General features: G+C 40.8%; 1 protein-coding gene across 1 annotated transcript in view; it reads left to right on the top strand.

Moving 5' to 3' along the window:
* Positions 1-23,257, top strand: part of LOC150075235 (trypsin eta-like) — an 81,619-nt gene that overhangs the window by 16,649 nt on the left and 41,713 nt on the right. Inside the window, exon 5 of the mRNA XM_090388407.1 lies at positions 15-198. Coding sequence (XP_090244533.1) covers positions 15-198 — 184 coding nt within the window. The remainder of the gene's footprint in view (positions 1-14; positions 199-23,257) is intronic.

Genomic DNA, 23,257 nt, shown 5'->3' with positions numbered 1-23,257 from the left:
TAATTCTCATGTAGGTATTTCCTCTTCCTCATCATGGCTACAATCCATCAACGATAGAGAACGACATAGCGCTACTTTACGTACTTGGCAATATCAACATAAATGGTTCGAATGGAATGATTAATGGCGTATGTTTACCTGAACGGACGTTGGAAGCAACAGGAATGGCCACAGTTTCAGGATGGGGAAGAACTGGAGGTAGGAAAAAGGAAAAAAAAAATTACTCATGACAAAAAGGCATGTACTGTACTTCTATTTATGCATTCCATGTTTGTTTCTTCTTTCCCTTAAAATTAGGAGACAGCACAAAATCAGAGAAATGACCCTGCTACCCACAATTACTCAGCATATCCTCCTACGTGGCAACAGAAATTACTAATTTACGCATCCACGTTGCCTTTGATGTGGATAGGACTCACATCACAGATGATGACTGGCTCCTCGATCTTCTCCTCCAAATAAGAACTCTAGTTCTTAAGAGTAATTACCTGTCTTTTGATTCTATCGAGAAGAGCAGATGTCTATTGAGAGTTACTGTGCTCAAGGAACGTAATCTCAAGGGACATTATCAGCCCAAACGTACAAAATCTAACGAAGTATAGACCGGTGCGTCTCGGTGAGATCTAGCTGTCGAGCCAGCAGCACAGGCAAGAGACAAGGCAACATTTATTCAGTGGCACAACTACTCAAGAAAAGAATATTCAACCAGATATGATGTAGCTCTCTTGATTACTGAACATAACGAGTCATTTTCAGAAGAGTTTGTTAAGACTTGAATCGAAAGATCGTGAACGTAATGAAAAGAATTCAACACTTATCAACAGTGAATATATCGCATTACAAACCACGGCAAGACGGACTGAAGATTTATCTGGTCAACTTCATGACAAAATGTAGTAAGTGGCCAAAAATTCGCGTTCCTTCAATTTAATTCAAAGTAAAGTGAAGACATTATACACACTGTGCAGATGCTTATTTATATTTGAGGCATTCAAGAAAATGTTTTATAACTGAAGAGCTTGTAGATTTTCCCGACTAGCACAGCACAAGCATGGGGAAATTTTCCACACACTGTTCCACAAAATTAACAGAACACGTAGAAAACGTGTGGTAACTAGTGCAGCTTGTGTTGAAGCGGGACAAATTTGGAATGGTGCTGTGCCATAGAATAACGATAAAATGAGGAGACAACAAGAAACTTCCGACAGCTTTAAGGGGATATTTACAGCGGTTGTACAAGAATTACCAAAAAGGTCACATACAGAAGTCGATACAAGATGCTCGAAAATATGATCACATGCCATCAGTACGGCGTGTGATCGATCCCTCCAACGACTAAACACGTCTGACAGCGGTGAACCATGATCAATATAAGAGCGTCTATAAGATTCTGTGCAAAACAAGTCACATTCTTCCACAAGCTAAACTCTTTTCATGAATTCTGTAATGTTTTGTCGTTGTTTTTTATAGCTAATTTATCACAAATATGACAGAAAATATCTCGACTTTGTTTACACAATTTCCTTTTACCATTCACAAATAAAGATAATTGAAAAAAAAGAAGACAGTTGAGCCAAGAGATATATACATTTACGAACACACCCAGAATAGGAGAAAAAACAACAGTCGTCACCCGCAACGGCTCTCTGATGGTGACAGCAAGATTCCTAGCATAAGACCACGTTTTAGGGTGGAACAAGAAAACATTACCACAATAGATACCCTTCTCTTTCCCAGAAGCTGGTTTTCAGCAACTTCATCCATGGAATTGCTGGTAATTCAGTTCTAAAATCTATACCTCGGTCAGCGCAGGTCTTTGTTACTAGGCTTGATCCGTCTACTTTCCCAACAACTGTTCAAGCCATGATCAGGGATTAGCTCGGTTTAAAAACCAACGTAAGAAAAATGAAAACGAAACCCCCCCCCCCCATATGCTTCTTTTCAAATCACATGCAGAGTGCAAGATCTCTCTGCTATTTTCAGCCCAAATATATGGCCTCAAGGATCAAAAGTGCGCGAATTCCTAACAAAAGAAAGCCCAACCCAGATGATAGGCCTAGAATATCAACCAATCAGGCATGACAGATCAACAGCCACAAGTCTTCACCTCTCCTGCTATATCCAGAATGTGAGGAGTATATCTAACAAACTCCACACCCTATAAATCCTGCTCTTTCATGCTGAAGTCACCTTCATTTGCTTCTCTGAGACCTGGCTCAACAATACAAACAGCTCGACCTATTCATCAGGTCTTCACTTATAATTATATCAACAATGACAGAGCAAATAGACGTGGGGGCGGAGTGATCCTCTTCTACTCCAATTCCTATCAACAACTAAGAGTCGCATCGAGTATATCAGATAACTTTATAGTTCCTTTAAAGTTGACAACTGTTACATCCAAGTCTGCCTAGTATATAAATAATAAATAAATTTTCTGCTTATACTCCGGGTCAGAGGAGTTTACAAGTTACACAAAATACAAGAAACAGCACCGTATTCAGCAGTCACGGGCTTGAACCCCGGTCACTCAAGGCACGTGTACTTATGCACCCGCGCGCCTGACCACTAGGCTACGGCGCCTCAAGATCACAATTAAGATGCAAGAATAGAACTCTTAGCTTGGATTGCACATCACCTACAACCGGCCCACCCTACCATTTTTGTGGGTGACTTGAATATGCTTCAACCACAGCGTGCAGAAGCCAAAAAGAACCTTTACTCGACTCTCATGTCTTTCGGGCTTAAGCAAGAGACTACTCCCCTTACCAGAGTATCTCAAGCCCTCGATCTTATCTATCACAATCTACCAAGTATGGTTCTTCTCATCCCATAAAATTTCAAACTTAGATAGATCTGATCATCAGCCTCTTTCATTTGAATTCCCGATTCCCCACTGATGGCTTACGTTCACCGACTCATACCACAGAGTCTAAAATAATCTATTTGACAAAATTTATTAAAACGGAGGTCATTATCCAACGCCTCAAGATGACTGACTGGCAGAGTATGTGCTCTTTATCAGTCGAAGACGCGGTACTAGCACTCTCAAAAGTGCTTTCTCAAATTGCACTTTCGGGTACTTCCAAAAATTTGCATATCACCCCGAGGACGAGTCCTTGGTTCTCCAGAGACTTGAAAATGACCTTGCTTAGGAAACAAAAAACCTTCATAAAATGGAGAAAAACCAAAACAACAGCAGATCACATTGTCTTCAAGAAAGAGAGAGCCCACTTCGTAAGACTGAAAAGGCAAGCTCACTCTCGTATGATTTTCAATTTTCTTTCACAAGCCAAGTGGATCCAACATTCCAATACTGTCCTTGACGAGCATACCTTCTCTGAGTGGGCTGACAATACATTCAGTGAGCTCGCGCGTGATGGCGTCCAACGCCCTGTACCGTACATTCAGCCTACTAACAGACCTGCCCTATCAGCAGTTACTATCTCGAGAGATCATCTCATCGCAGTAATTAACAAGATCCCCAATAAAACAACAGTGGACCGGGATCGATATCCCTTATTTATAATAAAGTTATGCAGCATCTACATAATTGACATTCTCTTACACATTTTTCAGGAAATCCTCAAAACTGCTATAATCCCTAGAATCTGGAACAGCTACTTTATTAAGCCAATCCTAAAAATTAAAACTCCAAAGGGGACAAAAGATTTTCAGCCCATCTCAATAGGATGATCACTACTTAAAATATTTTAAAAAGTCGTTCACACAGCAATAATCGATTACTGCTTTAACCATCGACCTCCTATCTACATTCAGTGATTAGTGGAAGATCCATTACAACCAACCTCCTAGACACCCTTTTCAGGATACAAAGTCCTTTCAACTGCAAGTCGCAACTTGATATTTTGTTTCTTGATATAAAGACAGCATATGATCAGATATCCATCCCCGCCCTCCTGCACATTCTGGAATCCTATTTCAGTATCACTGGCAATCTCTTGAAAGTCCTGGCATCAGTCCTTCAACCTAGACATCTGCTAGTCGCACATCAGTACTTCAGCAGAAGTTTCAACATCTCGAGGGGAGGCCCACAAGGGGGCGTCCTCTCCTCAACACTATTTGCAGCTGCACTGGAACCCTTTCCGTCGGTCAACCAAGGCTTCCTGTCCTATGCCAATGGTTTGACAAGATTCATCACTTCAGGAGACCCAAACTCGGCCCATTTAATCTCGGATGAAGTAACACGAAAACTCGCACTCCTTGAAGAGTATCTACATGCCATTGGTTTACAAATGGTTTACAAATAAATCAAGAAAAATCAGCGCAAGTCACTTTCACTAAAAATAAAATAAAGAACCACATTCCTGCAATCATTAATGGTTCTGAAATTAGGAAGGTTTCTCATCACAAAGATCTCGGGTTAACATGGGACCAAAACCTAACTTTTCTCCCTCATTTCATGGACTCCAGAAGCAAGTACTTCTCTGCCATGTGAGCCAAGCCATTCGGCAAGAGCTCATCGGTTTTGTAATGCAAATCGAATCGTTCAGTATGTCCCGAGATGTAATCGTCCCAGTCATTATGTACGCATAAGTGATTTAATCATCTGCCCTGCCCACCTACCTGATATGCCATCTTAGATTAGAATACTGGTACCTGCGATTGTTGAACGGGGTCACGAGGAAGCCTTTCACAATCTCCAAGGCGGTACTGTTCTCAAACCTGAACATCCCACCGTGGAAACATCTCGTCGTTAAACGGAATATTATAACCCTTAGTCGGCTGTTTACACACGCTTTGGATGCCTCAGACATTGACATCCTATGCAGCAGGAAGAGAAGAAGAGACCGAGATTACAACTTTACTATCTACAGAAACGCATTTCAAAACCTAACATGTATTTCATACATGTTCCTCTCCAATACCATCAATTTCTGCAACATCCTTGAAATAGACATAAGTAAAATATGTTTTGAAAAGAAATATAGAAAACAAATCCTGCTGAAACCTGCGTGGTTCAATTCTAACGCAGCACGAGCGATTCCATGGTTAATTAGCTCTACTAACCTGAAACCTCACATCGTCGGCTGACAAGGCCAATTGGGAATGCTCTTTTCTTCCTGCGACGTGCCACTTTTATGATGGAATTCAAAATGGACATCACTTTCTTCTAATAATTGCACTAATCAATTTCTATTCATTTTTATAGAATTAATTTGATCTAATTTACTCTTGTTGTTATACATTTATTTTTATTTTGTTTATTCCATAAATCTATTTTATTATTAATTAAATTATGTTAATACATGATATCATTATGTTAATTATGTTATACACTAATCGTTTATCTCTTGAGTTTTGTAATTATTGCAATTACTGACTTGTCACTAATGTAAACCCTACTAGCACTTTGCTGTCCAGGGATGAGATTATGGACTCCAACTAAATAAATAATTAATTAATTAATTAAATAAAAGTAAGACAACACGTATGCAGAAACAAGTGCCATACACAACAACTACTTATATAGATGGCAGTAAATAGACTTATATAGATGGCACAAATCTAGTCACCACCACTACCAAGATCCTCGAGACATTTGAGCACCGTTCGGAAATCACCGTTATGTATATCGACGTCCAGGCAGCATTTGATTCCATATCCTTTACGAGTTGGCAAGGCTACTACGTGAGTATTACCTCATTGGTGGAAACGAGTTCTGGTTTATTCAGACAATGCTTGAGAACAGGACCATTATTGTTCGCGATGGCAATCTGCACTACATCAGGACTATTACAGCTGGAGTCCCACAAGGTGGGGTCCTGTCCGGAATCTTGTAAATGGTTGTCAGCTGTTCTCGTGTCGTTCGTGACGGGCCGAACTGATATCATCACTTTTGCTAATGACATAAAACCGTTTACTCCCATCAGCCCTGGAGACACTGCAGAATACATCAATGCCTTAATCCTTCAGAAAATCCGGAACCTTGAGGCCCTCCTCTCCGGTTTCGGACTTCACATCAATCCTGAGAAGTCAAAACAGTTGACTTTCTCTCTCAAACGGAACCAAATTCAACCTGAGAATTCAAAACAGTTGACTTTCTCTCTCAAACAGAACCTAACAATAGTGCAACCCATTTTAAGAGGATCCGCGATTTCTGCCGTCCAACAACATACAGATTTGGGTGTTATTTTTGATCAAAAGCTCTCCTTTTTACCGCACATAGACCACCTGCAAATAAAGTTCTGTAGACTCCGGTGGATGATTAAACAACAACTTATGCACGTCCATGACCAGGCTGTTGGGTGCAGACATATCAAGACGTGTTTATCCGGTCATACTCTATGGCGCCGAAGTCTGGACTTCAACTGCTACGATCCATCTTAAACGGATTTTCGCGGGGGAATTCTGGCTACTGAAGTGGACCATATGGAAATTTCGGCTTCCCCCTGCACCAAGGACCACCCAGATGGCGGCAGCTGTCAATATCAGACGTCTTCCTGCCATCATTCACGAGAGAAGACTCGTCTTTGCCATCAAAATGATGGTCGCCATTATTTCAGTACCAGATTTCTGGACTAACTGCGGATGGAGGATCCCGGTCCCAAGCCTTAGGGCTAATCCAATCCTTCAGGCCATTCCAAACCGATTAAAGTTATCTGATCGGTTCCTACCCGTGCAAATGCTGCAAGACACACATTCCTTGGACGGCGACCTCTACAAATTCGCAGTCGATAAGAAATATAGGCAGCAGAAAGTACTCGGTCGACTTTTTTCCCAGGACCACGTCACAGTTGTTGTTGTTGTTGTTATTTGGTTTTTAGGAGCATTAGCAACTAAGGCCATATTGCTCCAGGAATATGCGGTGGTCATTCCCTGACCTTTCCGCATCCTCCGTATTTGGTGGTGACGGGCTCGAACCCCGGTCTAATCAAGAAGCGTGTACTACGCACTGCTGCTCCTTCCCACCTGGCTACGAAGGCGCCCTCACGTCACAGGACATTAGAACCTGCTCCAGAGGACCTGTCCATTACTGCCATGACTCCATCACTCCAGTGTTCAAACCTTTCTGGAGTCATAATGCTGTTTTTTTTTTTTTTTTTTCTTCATCTTTGTTAATTATGTTGTGTAATTTCTTTTATGTAAACCCCTGGCCTGTAGCCGTGAAGGGAGTTGTATACAGTAATGTGCCTTCTGTATATAATAGAGTTCTTCTTCTTCTTCTTTAGTACATTTCTTGTGAGCTTTATAATGACCTGAAGTATCTCGTTGCTGATGGAGCTCTTCTCAGCCAATAACGGTTCTCAATTTATGTCACAGCTCTATCACCTGGCCACCGCTTCCGACTGGAAGTGAGGAAGCCAGGGACAATGGATAACGATGGATAACCTTGCGCCGCAATTGTTCTATAGAAATCTATAAGCTGTGATTTTCAACAATATGTAAAAGCTGTGTTCCGATTTCAATTACGACTCATTTACGGAAATAAAAACACGACTTTTTTTGTGAAAAATCTGCACATAATTGCGAGATTGAATACTGTATTTGGAATCAGCATGCATGAATTGCTAGGCAACAGATTTAAGACAATGAAATTATCGCAGGCCTGTATAATTATTGTGTATATATTATATTTTGATTTATTTTTAAAGGATGATGATTCATTACTCTAGTTTCCTCCCATCATTTCGTCTAATATTAATAAAGCTCGGGTTGTTCTTGCCAGAGGGTAATCTGCCGAAAGTCCTTCAAACTACCGAAGTGCCATTAATATCGGATGAAGACTGCAGGAATGCCTACAGCGTGGACGAAATAGCAGATTCTATGTTGTGCGCTGGTTATGCAGAGGGAGGGAAGGATTCCTGCCAGGTAGAGTATACACATCAACGTTCTTTATAAACTACGATGAATAACGTAATATCAGTTACCTTTATAACGCAATCCTTCTAATTTAATTATGAACCTACAACGATGAGCCAAAACATTATGACCACCTACCTAATATGATGTTGGTTCTCCAGGTGCAGCCAAAACTGCTCGTACCATGGATGCTGCTCGAGGCATGGATGCTACAAGATTTTTTAATGTGTCTTGTGGTATCTGGTACCAACACGTAACCAGCAGATCCTTTAACTCCTGTAAGGTCCGTGGTTGAGACGCTGCATATCGGAGTTGCTATTCCAACACAAACCACAGATGCTTGATGGGATTGATGTCTGGGGGAATTTGGAGGCTAGGGCAATACCTGAAAGTCTTCCTCGTGTTCCGCGAACCAGTCTCGAACAATCCGGGTGGTGTTGCATAGCGCATTATCCTGCTGAAAGACGGTACCGCCAGAGGGGAAGACCATTGCCGTGAAAGGGTGTACCTGGTCAGTAATGATGTTTAGGTAAAGTAAAGTGTAAAGTGTGTTTAGGGTCAAGCGGCACCAGGGGTTTCCCCATCTCCGCGTAGTTTACATTGTCAGGTGATACAGCACATTGTAAAGGCCAGAGATTTAAAAGTGTGTGGATCTTGGGGTATGTAATGTCATGTACCGTTGTTCTTCTCGCCATTTAGCCGCCAGACCTCTGCTGAGGCCCGACGTTGCCCACACTTCGCCCCGTGGAGGCACACCAGGTACTCACTAGTTAGTTTACTCTGGCAGGTCCTGCCACCTAGTTTCCTGGGATTTCAGTGGCGAGGACCTAAAAAATAATAATAATAAAAACAAATAATAATAATAAATAAAATAAAATAAAAATTTCGTTCGACTGAGAAGGGAGAGCGCTTGAAGTATAAAAGGCCGAAAGAGTGGATGATTTGGATAAAGTTAGATTTTGACGTGTGTGAGCGTACGCTAGCTTGCAGATAGAAAAGGTGGGGAGACTGAAGGCTGGGGGGAGAAAGACAGAAGTATGGAGTTGATGTTTAGGTAGGTGATAAACGTCAGAGTGCCTGGCACATGGATGACTGGACCCAGGTTATCCCAGCAGAACATCGCCCAAAGCATGACACCACGGCCACCGACTTGTTTTCGTCCCACGGTGCATCCAGGCGCCATAACTTCCCCAGTAAACGATGCGCACGTACCCGGCCGTATACATGGTGCTACAGGAAACGTGGTTCATCGGACCAGACGACCTTCTTCCAATCACTCAGGGTCCAGTTTCGATGCTCGCGTGTCCATTGCAGGCGCTGTTGCCAGTGAACCGTGGTTAGCATTGGCACTCAGAGCGGTCTGCAGCTACGCAGCCCCATTTACAGCAGGGTTCGATGTACTGTGTGTTGTGCCACATTACTCCCATCACCAGCATTCCAATTACTGGGGGGTTACACCACAGTCTCCCTTCTGTTGTCATGTACCATACGGGAAAGCCTTCGCACACCTTGAGCATCGATGAGCCGTGGTCGTCCAACACCTCGCCTGCGGTTCTTGGATTATCCCTCCTCGGACCACTTTCAGTAGGTACTAACCACGGCTGACCGCGAGCACCCCACCAGTCGTGCCTTTCGGATATGCTCTGGCCGTCTGCGCGATAGCACAGTGGTATCGTCACCGTCCTCCCCACACCGGGTGGAAACGGCCCGGATTCGAATCCCGTCGATGACGCGAGGGACTTTAATGGGCTTTTTTCACTTCGTAGCTGAAAGGTTTTTTCCCTAGAAACTGGGGTTTTTTCGTCCAGCAAAACAGGCAAATCGACCAGAGAACATACACAATTTACAGACAAAATAAATATACAGATAGATGTGTTCATTTACGGGAGACCCTAATATCATAATTTGGATATGCTCTGACCCAGTCGTCTGGACATTACAATTTGTCCTTTGTCAAACTCGCTTAAGTCTGCTGCCTTTCCTATCTGAAGAACAAGAGTAACGCTGATTAACGGACCTTTGGTATCAGGTGTTTTTATACCGTGTCCTGACCCAAGCATTCGCAGTAGTTCACCTGCAGTTGCTTCGATTTGCATAACAACTCGCTGGTCAATGTTTTGGCTCATCGGTGTATATTTAATTCGCACAGAATATCGTCACTCCCGCTAGGTTACTCGCACATAGGATCGAAATAGTAGTAGTAGTAGTAGTAGTGGCATGTGATGCAAGAAAGCAAGTGTATGAGTTATGCAGCATCAGCCAAAAATTAAAAAATAAAAAAAAAAAAATAAATAAATAAAAAAAAAAAAATCACACCATTCCCTCCAAATGCCTGTCCAGTTCCTCCTTAAATTTATTCAACCTATCAACTTCCACATCGACAGATGGAAGTTTGTTCCAGCAATTAACCACCCGATGGCTAAAGGCAAATTTCCGCACATCTATTCTACATCTGTCCTTTCTTAATTTGAATTTATGCCCCCTTAGGTTCGTAATCTGAACAAGTGGAAGGATCCCATCAGAATTCAGCGTGCTCAACCCATTCAAGGCCTTATACACCTCAATCAGATCACCGTGCAGGTGCCTAGTCTCCAGCAACTGCAATTTGCAGAACTTAAGCCTCTCTTAAGTTCTGCAAAGAGGATCCCTTCATTCCCCTCACCAATCTTGTTGCCCTTCTCAGTACACGCTCAAGTAAATCTGCATCCTTCCTAAAATGAGGCCTCCAGACATGTACGCAGTACTCAAGGCGTGGCCTGACCATTGCCTTATACAGAGGGATAACCACCCATGAGAGAGATGCCATCATGCCCAGGAAACCTCAAAAGTAATAACTCGCCTCTCCATTCCCAAGCAGCCAGACTCAAGAGCCTTCAAAGCGTGTTCCCTCGCATACAGAAATACAGTTATTCAAGAAATGTCCTTTTGTACCACGATTGTTCCACCCTGTTCCTGATTTCCACCCATGATGGTGGTGGTCTTTCCAAGAATTATGATCGGTGGTCTTTCCAGGAATTATGATCGGTGGTCTTTCCAAGAATTATGATCGGTGGTCTAGGTGGTTTTTCCAGGAATTGTGATTGGGAACGGTTTGGTCGAGAGCATCTGGCTTGACTCCTGTGTGCCGCTGTCGGCCCCGCACCAGCTTCTGACATTTCGCCTAGAACTCTAATATAAAAGGGCGGATCCAGCTAATGGTACAAGGAACACAAGTCTCCTCTCCACTCCACTCTGTCCTTATCCATGATCTGCGCGACTAGCACAGTGGTATCGTCACCGTCCTCCCCACACCGGGTGGAAAAGGCTCGGGTTCGAATCCCGTCGATGATGCGAGGAACTTTAATGGACTTTTTCACTGCGTGGCTGAATTATTCGGTTTCAGGTGCAGACAGCAGGATTTTTTCGTCTAGAAAAACAGGTAAATCGACCATATAACTCACGCAATTTACAGGCATAATACGTATACGAGTATATGTAAGAAATTGCGGGTGGAACTATTTATTCTTATCCAGGCGAATTCACGGTGGGTGGGAGTTATATTATAGTAATGATATCCCAATATTTTCTTCGCTTTTGAAAACCTAATAATTGAACCTGAAAATTTTTACAAAAAAGTATAAAGGGAAAATTAATGTTTGCCATCCTGTTTAAAATCACTGGCGTGTATGAATTGGCAAGTACGGATCCAAACCCTGGATCTGCTCTTGCCGATTCATATATCAATTCCAAATGTGATGTGATCCGGTGTTGATAAACTGTTAACTTTTTTTTTTTTCTCATCGGTACGTTTACATTATTTTTCACTAATAAGTTGAGTGGATATGTAATTTTCTAATGTAAATAAGATAGTGTATGTTATATTACCACTAGCATATACTACCGTTTCGGAGTGAAGTGTTTACTTCAGATTTATTTAAATTTTTAAAAAAATTAAAAAAAAAACAGTTTCTAGTAGACTAAGCCTAAAAAAGGATGTGAATTATTAAATACCATAGTTATTGAAAAGTTACAATTGTATTAAAAAGAGAAATAAGGATATTTTAAAAGCTACTTCGCGTGGTCAAAAAAATGAAAATAACTTATCAAACTTACTCATTAAACTTACTTCATTCCATATAGACTTCTGGTGTTCAAATAAGATGAACAAAACTTTTCAAGATGGAAAAAATCACATCGCCTATAGCAGAAAAAGAAGTAATACATTTACATTGCTCCATTCATGTGGTAGATGACTTTCATCAACCGGTGAAATACCACCACTTTGCTTATTGGAGGCTTGAAGTGGGAAAACCCATGTTTAGTCTCTAGAGCAAAGTTTCCGGCATCTTCCCCCCCCCCCATACTTCTCCTTCAACCCATGCATGGTACTAAGTACTATAGGTTTTGATACCTTTCGTGTTTGGGGTTTTCATAAAAAAAAAAAATAAATAAAAATAAAAAAATAATCTTATAAGTGATATAAAAGGACTTTATGTAAAATTAAAGTGCAAAAATAAATTAAGATTTATATTAATCTTAATTCCACCTCTAATGATGAAACTTTACTAGACCATCACCTGAACTCTGCACTAGATAATTCAGGACACTTCAGAAAATTGCTGTTTGTCGTGTTTGCTTTTTTGCGCCAAAGCGAAAATAATGCTATGGGACGTCAACTGGCTGTAAATGGAGTTGCCTGTTAGGCGCCTCCGTAGCCAGGTGGGAAGGAGCAGCAGTGCATAGCACACGCTTCTTGATTAGACCGGCGTTCGAGCCCGTCACCACCAAATACGGACGATGCGGAAAGGTCATGAAATGACCACCGCATATTCTCGGAGCAATATGGCCTTAGTTGCTAATGCTCCTAAAAACCAAATAACAACAACAGTTGCCTGTTTTTCCATGAAAAACTCCGTTTTATCCAAACCAAGGATGGAGAACAGAATCCCCGTCCGAGTCCGACTAATTCAGCAATGGCGTGATGAAGTTCATAAAACAAATTGGAAACAACTAATTAAGCTTTGCTATTGAACTTAGTAAATTGGAAATTAAAGTCACAATAATTTATTTTCAAAAGTTGGTGAGAAACAAAAAAGAAATTGTTTAGTTACAAAGTATGGTCTATTTCTCAACATAACCGTCATGATACTTCAAACCCCAAGATTTAACATTTTCAAAATCCCGTTGCAGGAATGTGTCGTGATGATGGTAACTTCATTATCGCATTAGTATCTAAACTCATTGTTATTTAAAAAAATGTTTTGCTGAAAGATGTCGCTTAAGGAGAGGAAACTGATGGAAATTTGAAGGGGCAAAATCAGACTACAGGGGGATGTAAAGCGTCCTCTCCAGCAAGTTCATCATGCTAAAAGTTACTGCAGCCCTCGCAGGTGACTCAGTGATTATAATTGTTGTCTTTCGACAGCGCATGGGAAAAGGGCCTTGATTCAAATCTCGACGGAAGGAACTCTCTTATGAGGTTTTTTTTTTTTTTTTAATACCAAGGTCAAGTTAATCGGTCTCAGTCACATGGTATTTTTGTCCCGAAGACTCTGTTGTTGTAGGATTTTAGGGGGCTGTTGTTGTTATTTGGTTTTTAGGAGCATTAGCAACTAAGGCCATATTGCTCCGAGGATATGCGGTGGTCATTCCTTTGACCTTTCTGCATCCTCCGTATTTGGTGGTCACGGGCTCGAACCCCAGTCTAATCAAGAAGCGTATGCTACGCACTGCCGCTCCTGCCCACCTGGCTACTGAGGCGCCGATTTTAGGGGGCATCTGCAACTTAGGCCACATTACGCCGTATATAATGTCTGAAAATTGCGTATGTTCTGTGGTCGATTTGCTGTTTACTGTACGAAAAACCCGTTTCTAGGAGGAAAAAAATATGCTACACTCGTCTGAGACCAACTAACTCAGCCACGTTGTGAAAAAGGCCCATAAAAATTCCACGCATCATTGCCGGGATTCGAACTAGGTCTTCTACGACCAATGTAGGGAGGACGATGATTTTACGAACTGCGATACCAACGAAGGCTATCACTTGCGTCTTTCTTTTAGAAAACACAGAGACCGATTAAATTGGAACGCAAAACAACACCAGCAATCTTGACGCCAAATTCTTCAATAATTTAGATTTTTAATTCCTCCAAATAAAATACTGCATTATGTAAAAGTTTCAATTTCTGCTTAACTCAAATGTGTTTATTTATGTAGGGTGATTCTGGAGGTCCTCTGGTGCAGCATGTAAATGGAAAAAGTGTATTGATTGGCATAGTATCGTGGGGTAAAGGATGTGCCCGTCCTAATAATCCTGGAGTATATACTGAAGTGTCACATTATGCAGACTGGATAAAGGGCTTCATTTAGAAAAGAAAATTAATTAACAGTCTTGTAATTATTTAGTTCCATCTAATTATCTAACAGTCGTAACTATGGCTATGAATAGCCGTTAGAGAGCAGAAAATAAATTACTTTAATAAATGAGAATTTTTTTTCAATATGATTTCTTAAGCGTTCTTTCATTATAATCCAAGTCTCAATATCACACAAATGATAGATTTACCTTATAATTATAAACACTAAGCAACGTTTCTTTCATACACTTTATTAAATAAACAGATTCATCAATGGCTGATTCATTACAGGTAAAAGAGTTCTCCAGTTGGCTTTTCAGTAATTTTGCATAAAACAAAAACCATTCCCCTTCTGCAGTGAATTCGCAACTATAACTTATGAATGAAATTAGTTACTTTAAACTGAAATAAAAACTGTTTACGAGAGGTGTTCGAGTCAATTGCCATTATTTGAACTACCATTTAAAAAACCACAGAAGGAAGTAGACGTATAGATTGCAAAACAGTCCTCTGAAATGGTGAGTGGTTTCGTTATTCTTACTTGTTTGAATATGGCCTATATTTGGGTTTTCATCGCAAATGAGAAATTCACTATAATTTTTTCATTCGAAGCTGTAGTTATCGCACCTTAGAATGAAGTGCAGGATTTTTTCTTCAACGTTCATGCAAACCAGTAGAAAACACTCTTCTTGCAGACATACTGTACTAACGACTCACAGTCTTAGCTCCGTACTTATCTTAAACACTCCAAGAATTGCAAATTAACATTTAGAATCTTACATTTGTTTAACACATCCAGCTCCAAGGAGAGTGCCGTTATCGTCCTGAAAGTGTCCATTGTTGACAATATGCACATGGACGTCTGCAGCTGTGAGGTACTCTCTCTCTCTCTCTCTCTCTCTCTCTCTCTCTCTGGAACTTAGCCCTAAAATGAGAAATGAGAAATAGCCTAATCCATGACATGAGACCATCTCTCACTCAATATCCAACCCCAACAAACTTACACAGCGAAATTACAGCGCGACGAGTTCCTCGCTTCCAGCTGGTGGTACTAAACGAAATGGCTGCCGTATCTCTACGGAGAAGCGAAGTGTTATTAATTGGACCAGTGTATTTGGTCCAACGAATAACTTCCAGAACTCTAATCCCAAATTAGTATTGTTTGTTTGTTCGTTTGTTATTTGGTTTTTAGGAGCATTAGCAACTAAGGCCATATTGCTCCGGGGATATGCGGTGGTCATTCCCTGGCCTTTCCACATCCTCCGTATTTGGTGGGCACGGGCTCGAAACCCGGTCTAATCAAGAAGCGTGTGCTATGCACTGCTGCTCCTGCCCACCTGGCTACGGAGGCGCCCAAATGAGTATTAGCATTACCCATAAACTGCAAGGGAACCACAGGCTTTTTCTGCGCCAGCCAGAAAAATAAATAATAATAATAATAATAATAATTTAAAAAATAAAATAATAATAAAAGAATAAAAATAACAACAAAAATATGAAGATATAAAATAAAAGAATAAAAATAAAAATTTTTATTCTTCGGGGCAGAATGCACTGGTCCCACAGGAGCTAGTTATTGTCGGTGACTCAATTGTCAGGTAAACGGGAAATATATTGTGCAAAAAAGGATAGGCTGCGCAGGTAGCACAATGTATCGTCACCGTCCTCAGCACACTAGGTGGAAAAGCCGGTTCGAATCCCGTCGATAACATCAGGAACTTTAATGGGCTTTTTTCGCTCCGTGGTAGAGTTAGTCGATCTCAGGCGTAGATAGCAAGCTTTCCCCCCCCCCAAAGAAACTGGGATTTTTTTCGTCCAGCAAAACAGGAAAACCGACCAGTGGACACATGCAATTTGCAGACACAAATACGAGTTTATGTAATCAATTATGGGTAACCCTAATATAATAATAGTTTTTTTATACAAAAAGGATACATGGAATAGGACCAGGGTATCTCTGCCAGGGACAAACGTTGTAAAGCAGATATTATCTTTTAAGGGCACAAAAGGTGATACTGTTGTACAGGTTGGCACTAATGACATTAAGAGTAGGAGATCTGCAGATTTACTCAGCAAGTACAGGTCAATGTAGAAAAAAGTCATGAGTTAGGATTAAATTTGAAGGTGTCTGCAATCCTGCCCAGACACGATAGGAGGGAGTATATGATGAGAGCCTTGTCAATCAATTCGTCCCTTGAGAGATTGTGCAAGACTCATGGGATAGAATTTTTTTTTAGTGGTCTGCGCTTGTTAACAGGAGAGATTTCTTCTACAGGGATGGGACACACTTAAACAGAAAGGGTGCAAGAATATTTGCTGATGCTATCGAGGCAGTGTTAGGTGAGTTGGAAAACTGCTAGCTTGGGGGGAGGGGATACACGGACTAATAGATTAACAGTAGCCACTAGCAAAGGTGAAAGTGATTCTTGCACTGCTTCTATTGGAATGAGCAGCAGCCTGGAATGCAAGGCGATGGGGATTTCAGAAACGGCAGGGAGTCATCACGAAACAAGTAAATACAGTGAAACTTCTCCTAACGGACACCTCTCTTTAACGGACATCTCTCTACAACGGACATTTTCAAATTCCCCAACTCTCCTCTATTGGTTTTAACGTGTTTTCAGCTTCTGTCTAGCGGACATTCTCTGTAACGGACGCGGACAGGCAATCTGCACTGTTTCGTTTAGATTAGCACTCAATTTGATCTTCCCAAACGGACAGCGGGCGAGCTCACGGCCCTTTTTCTAGGAACGTTTCTTCCACGTATTGCCTCAATCGTGTGTTTATTTTCAATTTCCGATTCTCTGAATTTTATCAAGGTTTACGTCGCGGTTCTAAACCCTTTTTCAAGAATTTGAAGGCGCGTGTAAAACTTCTGATGAATTCGGTGTGTGCAGGGGGGGACATTTTGTCGGCCTTTCGTCTTTTGAGTTTCAGTTTTCAGTTTTGTTCAGTGTCGTGTGAAGTGCACAATGTCTTCTCGTAAACATTTAACTTTAAAAGATAAAGTCGAACTAATTAATGCGTATGATCGGCAAAAAAATAGTGTTCGCAATCTCGCTGCAAAATTCAAAATCGGGAAGACGCAGGTAAGCGACATCCTAAAGAAAAAAAATGAACTGCTCAAACAATTTTGGCAACACGGAAATGATCAGGTTCAAAAATCATTCCCGAAAACTGTTGGAGTTCAAATTAACAATGTTACGTATGAGTGGTTTTGTCGCGCACGTGCTAAAAAAATTCCCATTATTGGGCCTATTATTAGGGAAAAGGCTTTAGAGGTTGCGAAATCTATGGGAGTAAATGAGCTCAAAGCTTCTGTGGGATGGCTAGACAAGTTCAAAACTCGGCATAAAATTTCTTGGAAAACCGTTAAGTGGTGAAGGTGGATCTGTTGATACTGGGGTTGTAACAGAGTGGACCGTCAAATTGGAAGATTTATGTCGTGATTTTGAAGCTAAGGATATTTACAACTGTGACAAAACAGGGTGGTTTTTTAAAGCTCTTCCTGAAAAAACAATGAGTCTAAAAAACGAAAAGTGCCAGGGCGGAAAAATTTCTAAGGAACGCTTGATTGTACTGTTGTGTACAAATATGCTGGGAGACTTTGAACAACCTCTTGTTATAGGAAAACCACAAAATCCTCGTTGTTTCAAGGGCATAAAGTTGAATCTTTTGAATGTTGACTGGAAGTCTAATAAAAAAAAAAGCGTGGATGACACGAGATATCATGAGCGAATGGATAAGTCACTTTAACCAAAACATGATTCGTCAAAACAGAAAAATTATTATTCTTTTCATGGATAATGCTGCATCTCATCCGCACATTGAATTGTCCAACATTCAAATCGTTTTTCTGCCACCAAACACATCTGCAGAGTGTCAACCCTTGGATCAAGGGATAATAAAAAATTTTAAACTTCACTACAGAAAACGTGTTTTAAGACATCTCATTACAAACATGAACGATGTAACATGTGCGAGTGACCATGCAAAGAAACTCAGCATCCTAGATGCGATTCAATGGATTTCCTCTTCAGTAAACGCAATTAGAAAACAAACTGTCGTGAACTGTTTTGTAAAGTCTGGCTTCTCAAACGCAAAAATTGAAGTTGTGAACAGCAATGTGGAGCACCAAGAAGAACAAGAACTTCAATATCTATTGATAATGTACGATACTTCGGCAACAAGTGACCCTGGCCACAAAGATATAAACTCGAACCTCACTACAGAAGATGGTGCTCTAGATATCAACGACATTATCATCGATATTTTTCAAGAAGTTCCTCATGAGGATGAAGAAATGGAAGGAGGTCATTCTGTCGAAGAACATATTAACGACGAAACCACCGATGAAAATAGAAGAAACGCTCATACAAATCAATCGTTTAAAAATGTTTTTCGCCGCTGAAGAAGATGCTGAAGGACTTTCGATGGTTTCTTCACTCCAAACAAATGTTGAAAACAAAATTATCAGCCGGAAGAAGGTGCAGAAGAAAATAAGTGATTACTGTATGTATTTTTCTTAAGATAAAGTCATAATATGCATAGCACAATTGTACGTATATTATTTACAAAAATATTGTGCAAAATCTGTATATATTTTAATTTAATTTTACATTAAACGTTTAACGATTTTTCTTTCTTTCTTTTTTTTTTCTCCCTCAGACTTCTTGTTAGCGGACACTTCTCTCTAACGGACACATTCTCGTTTCCCATGGCTGTCCGTTAAAGGGAAGTTTCACTGTACATGGACTGCATTAGGGTAACTAAGAGTAAGAATAGGTGCATTTATATTTACATGTACACCAATGCTAGGAGTAAATTTATAGTAAATAAATTTGATGAATTTGAAGTGCCGGTCAAGGTATCAAAGGCGGATATTATTGGGATATCAGATATGTGGTGTCACGTCTCTGATATCCCAATAATATCCGCTTTTGATACCTTGATACTATGATGTGGTTACAGAGGAACTGGATGCAAAATATACTTTTGATAACATATACTTGGATTTCAGGAAAGCTTTTGATACTGTTGCACATGAAAGACTACTGTACAAATTGGAGCAGTAGGGCATTAAGGGTAAGTTGCTACAAGGGATAAAAGGATGGTTGAGTGGGAGAAGACAGAGAGTGGTAAACAATTGACACTGCTCTTCGTGGACTAATGTTCTTAGTGGGGTTCCCCAGGATTATGTGTTGGGCCCATTGTTGTTTTGTAGTATATCAAGGCTTAACGTCGAATTTGACAGATGATACCAAGGTTGACAGGGTTGTTAATGACAGTATACTACTGCAAATTAACCTCAGGGACTCACATCTGGTGAGTATGGGCTTGGCACACCCAGGGTCCTGAGCTGGATATTATCATCAGTCTTCTCTTTCTTGGTGATTCCCTTCTACTTTTGAGATTCTTGTTTTCTCTCCCTCTCTTTCTCTCTGTCAGGGTAACTCAGAATTTTTTTTTTTTTTTTTTTTTTTGGCTGGTGCAGAATAAGCCTCGGGCTTCCTTGCACCATACAGCTAATAATAGTAATAACAGGATCTAGAAAAGTTGGGGAGATGGACTGAGAAGCGGCAACTGAAGTTTAACATTTACTGGCAACTGAAGTTTAACATTGACAAATGCAAAGTACTGCATATGGGTAGCAGAAACCCAGAGTAACATACCAACCGTATGGTGTTACACTCAGGGTAGTGGAGAATGAAAGAGACCTTGGGGTAATTGTGGAGTCAGACATGAAGTTTTCTTAGCAATGCAGACAGGCTGCAAAAGTAGTTCATAGGGTCTTCTCAATGATGCACAGGAATTTTTCTAGCAGGGATAAGGAGGTGGTTGCCCCCTCGTAAAAAGCAATGATCAGGCCACACATTGAGTACTGCGTACAGGTCTGGAGGATTCATTTTAGGAAGTATGTAGAGTTGCTAGAAAAAGTACAGAGGAGGGCAACAAGACTGGTGAGGGGAACAAAGTAGTGCTCTTACGAAGAAAGGCTTAAGTTCTGCTGTTGCTGTAATTGGAATTAACGACACAAGGGCTACTGAAGCCAAAATGTGTCTTTTCACAGCTTATTTACAGGAACATATCGTTAGAGATGTTAAATTATATGCTCCTGTACAGGCCAATATGTTTTAAATACATGAAAAATTCTTGTATATCGGCTTCAATACCTAAGATATGAGATATCTTAGGAACTGAAGATATGAGATATGAAACAGCCAACTTTTACAGAGGATGGCAAATCAGGAGTGCTGAAGGTTAAAATGATGGATCGAGTTGGGCCGAGATTTCCATCTTTTTTTAATCATTATGCGCTTTGCACTGATTACCTTCTGATTACTAAGTTCTTAGACTACTTCCTCCTCAGACACAGCAAGTAGGTCCCACTCAGTGATGACGCCTTTCGATGAATTTAAGGTATTGTGGAGAGTAACTGATACTGGCAGTCCACCAAATGTAGTTGTCTTTAATAGCCACTCAGAATGTTTGGTGCTGGCTGTTTCAACAAGGAGGTCTCCGGACTGAAGTCTCTTCACCATTTTTGGTGATCCCGCAATTGATTCCAAGTATTTTTGGATCATAAATGGTGATAACTTTCCCACAGGCTGAGAGGTGGATAGTCATTTATGTCCATGGTTGCTCCTTTTTTTCCCCGGAGGATAGCTTTTCTCCCAGGTTACTGGCCCCGCCACATGGAGGCAGGAGCGGTGCCACCTAGTGACCAAGCAGCTGGAGAAATTAGTTTGTTAGTGAAAAATTAATATATATATATATATATATACACTAAGAAAAAGAAAGGTGCTTTCCCTTTCTGGGTTCTTAATCAAAATCTGTAAAGTACAGAACCACTTACAATAAACTGAGAATTTGAAAAGCACTAGAAATTAAACAGAAAAAACTCACTGGGAAAATCACTATATATCGCTCAGGAAAAATCGCTTGGACACTAACGCTTGGCACTCGTGGCCTTAAGTTATGCAAATTGCAGCATCTGGAGACTAAGCACCTGCGACGTGATCTGATTGGGGTTTTATAAGGCCTTGAATGGATTGAGCAGGCTCAATGCTAATGGGACTCTTCCTCTTGCTCAGATTTTTCTTAAACTCATATTTCATAATATCACTGATATACACAGTATTGTCATAAACGAATTATATTATATACAAATATTAACAAACGCATTATATTATATACAAATATTAACAAACGCATTATATTATATTGACCTTCGGTATTTGCCTTCTATTGGCAGGGTCTGGCGCCTTACAAACCTCAGGGGACATAAACTGAAATTATACTTGTCGAATAGATGTGCTTAAATTTGCCTTTAGCCAGCGGGTAGATTGCTGAAACAAACTTCCATCTGTCGTTGTGGAAGTTGATAGCTTAAATAAATTCAAGGAAGAAGTGGACAAACTTTTGGAGCGAATGGATCGGTTAAATGGACGGTTTGTGGGTTTTTTTTTTTTTTTTTTGGCTGATGCTACATAAGCGTGCTGTCTTGCATCATATGCCTCTACTAATGCTGATGCTCCGCCAACCTGGTTACACCAAAATGCCTTGCTTTCTGTGCGAGTGGAATAGTCATGAAAAGTATGAGCATCGGGAAAGGAAAGCATCGCCACCAAGACAGTGTCCGCCACCATGTTCAAACAACATTAAAGCTAATCCAATAATAGATAGAAACAAAGTGCTGTTACCTCCTCTGCATATAAAGAAAATTTTAATTAAACAGTTCTTCCTATACAAGAATAAAAAAGAAAAATATTTCAAGCATGTTTTTAATAAATTCCTATAGCTGAGGAAATCAAAAAAGAGCGCAAGTTTAACAGTCTAGCGTATCAGAAATCCATCAGCTGTTTCGACTTACTGGCCTCTCATTAGACGTCAGATCAACATGTGAATGATTGGAATGTTTCGAACTGTTCTGTGATAAATTGCGGAGAAAGTTTACAGTTCAGGACCATGGAAGACACGTATATCTAAGGTTTTAACAGTTGTCCAAACATCTTTGACGCGGTTCCCAGTACCGCTGTGGAGTGGGGAGTCCATCCCCAACTCTGCGTTAATGCGGATGGAACCCCGGTTCCTCGACACTACACGATATGATTATCCAAGTGTCACGGTACAAACTCCGTAAATGCCAGAGATAGTGCGAGTTTTGGTGTTGGTATTGTGGGTTGGATGACCTTCGTGTATAGTGTTTATTGTCCAGCAGTAACAGGGGTTCTCTCCCTATAAACCAAAAAGCACACTCTGTGTCGCATTACAAACTCTATGACAGAGACAGCGTAGGTTTTAGCGTAAGTTTGCGTTATGTAGTATAGTGTGTTCGTGTCTAACGGCACCAGGGATTTCCCCCATCTCCGAGTTGCTTTCATTGTAGGTGTAACAGTTCACTGTAAAGGCCAGAGATTTAAAAGTGTATGGATTTTGTAAGTGTAGTGTTGTGTATCGTTGTTCTTCTAGCCATTTAGTCGCTAGGCCCCTGCTGGGGCCCAACGTTGTCCACTGTCCCTCGTGGAGGCAGACCAGATACCCAGTAATTTTAAAATTTCACTGTGGCAGGTCTTGCTACCTAATTTCCTGAGATTTCAATGGTTAGGACCTTAAAAAAAATTAAATAAAAATAAAAAATTTAAAAAAAAATAATAAATAAAATAATAAAAAAATGGGGACAAAAAAATAGTGGAAAAGTAAGGCCCAAAGAGGTTTATATTAACGCGGTTTAATTTTGGACGTTGTTGAATTTTGACATTGTGTGGGGTGTACGCTGACAGTTTAAGCAGAGTGGGGAGGGGAGACTGAAGACTGGGGGAAAAGACACAAGTATGGGGACGACAGAGAAGGCGACCCCAAAAAAGTCAGTGGGGCAGGCCCAGGCCCCAACAGGAGAAGAAGGGGAGGGGAGGAGAGGAGACAGAAACCCGTATCTTCCCCCCGGCCTGGGAATGGGATTTATAGGGAACTAGGTTAAGCACCTATTTCGAATCGCCAGATGGCACTTGATGGGGTTTGAGTATGTCAGTTTCCTTATCTTCTGCTGTGCGTTAATGGAACTTCTCTCTCAATCAAGGCTCCAGTCAGTGATTCAA

The sequence above is a fragment of the Mastigoproctus giganteus genome, chromosome 14 (assembly GCF_048544385.1).
Source record: "Mastigoproctus giganteus isolate SK-2022 chromosome 14, ASM4854438v1, whole genome shotgun sequence".
NCBI classification, from domain to species: domain Eukaryota; kingdom Metazoa; phylum Arthropoda; class Arachnida; order Uropygi; family Thelyphonidae; genus Mastigoproctus; species Mastigoproctus giganteus.
This window is presented reverse-complemented; position numbering and strand designations above follow the sequence as displayed.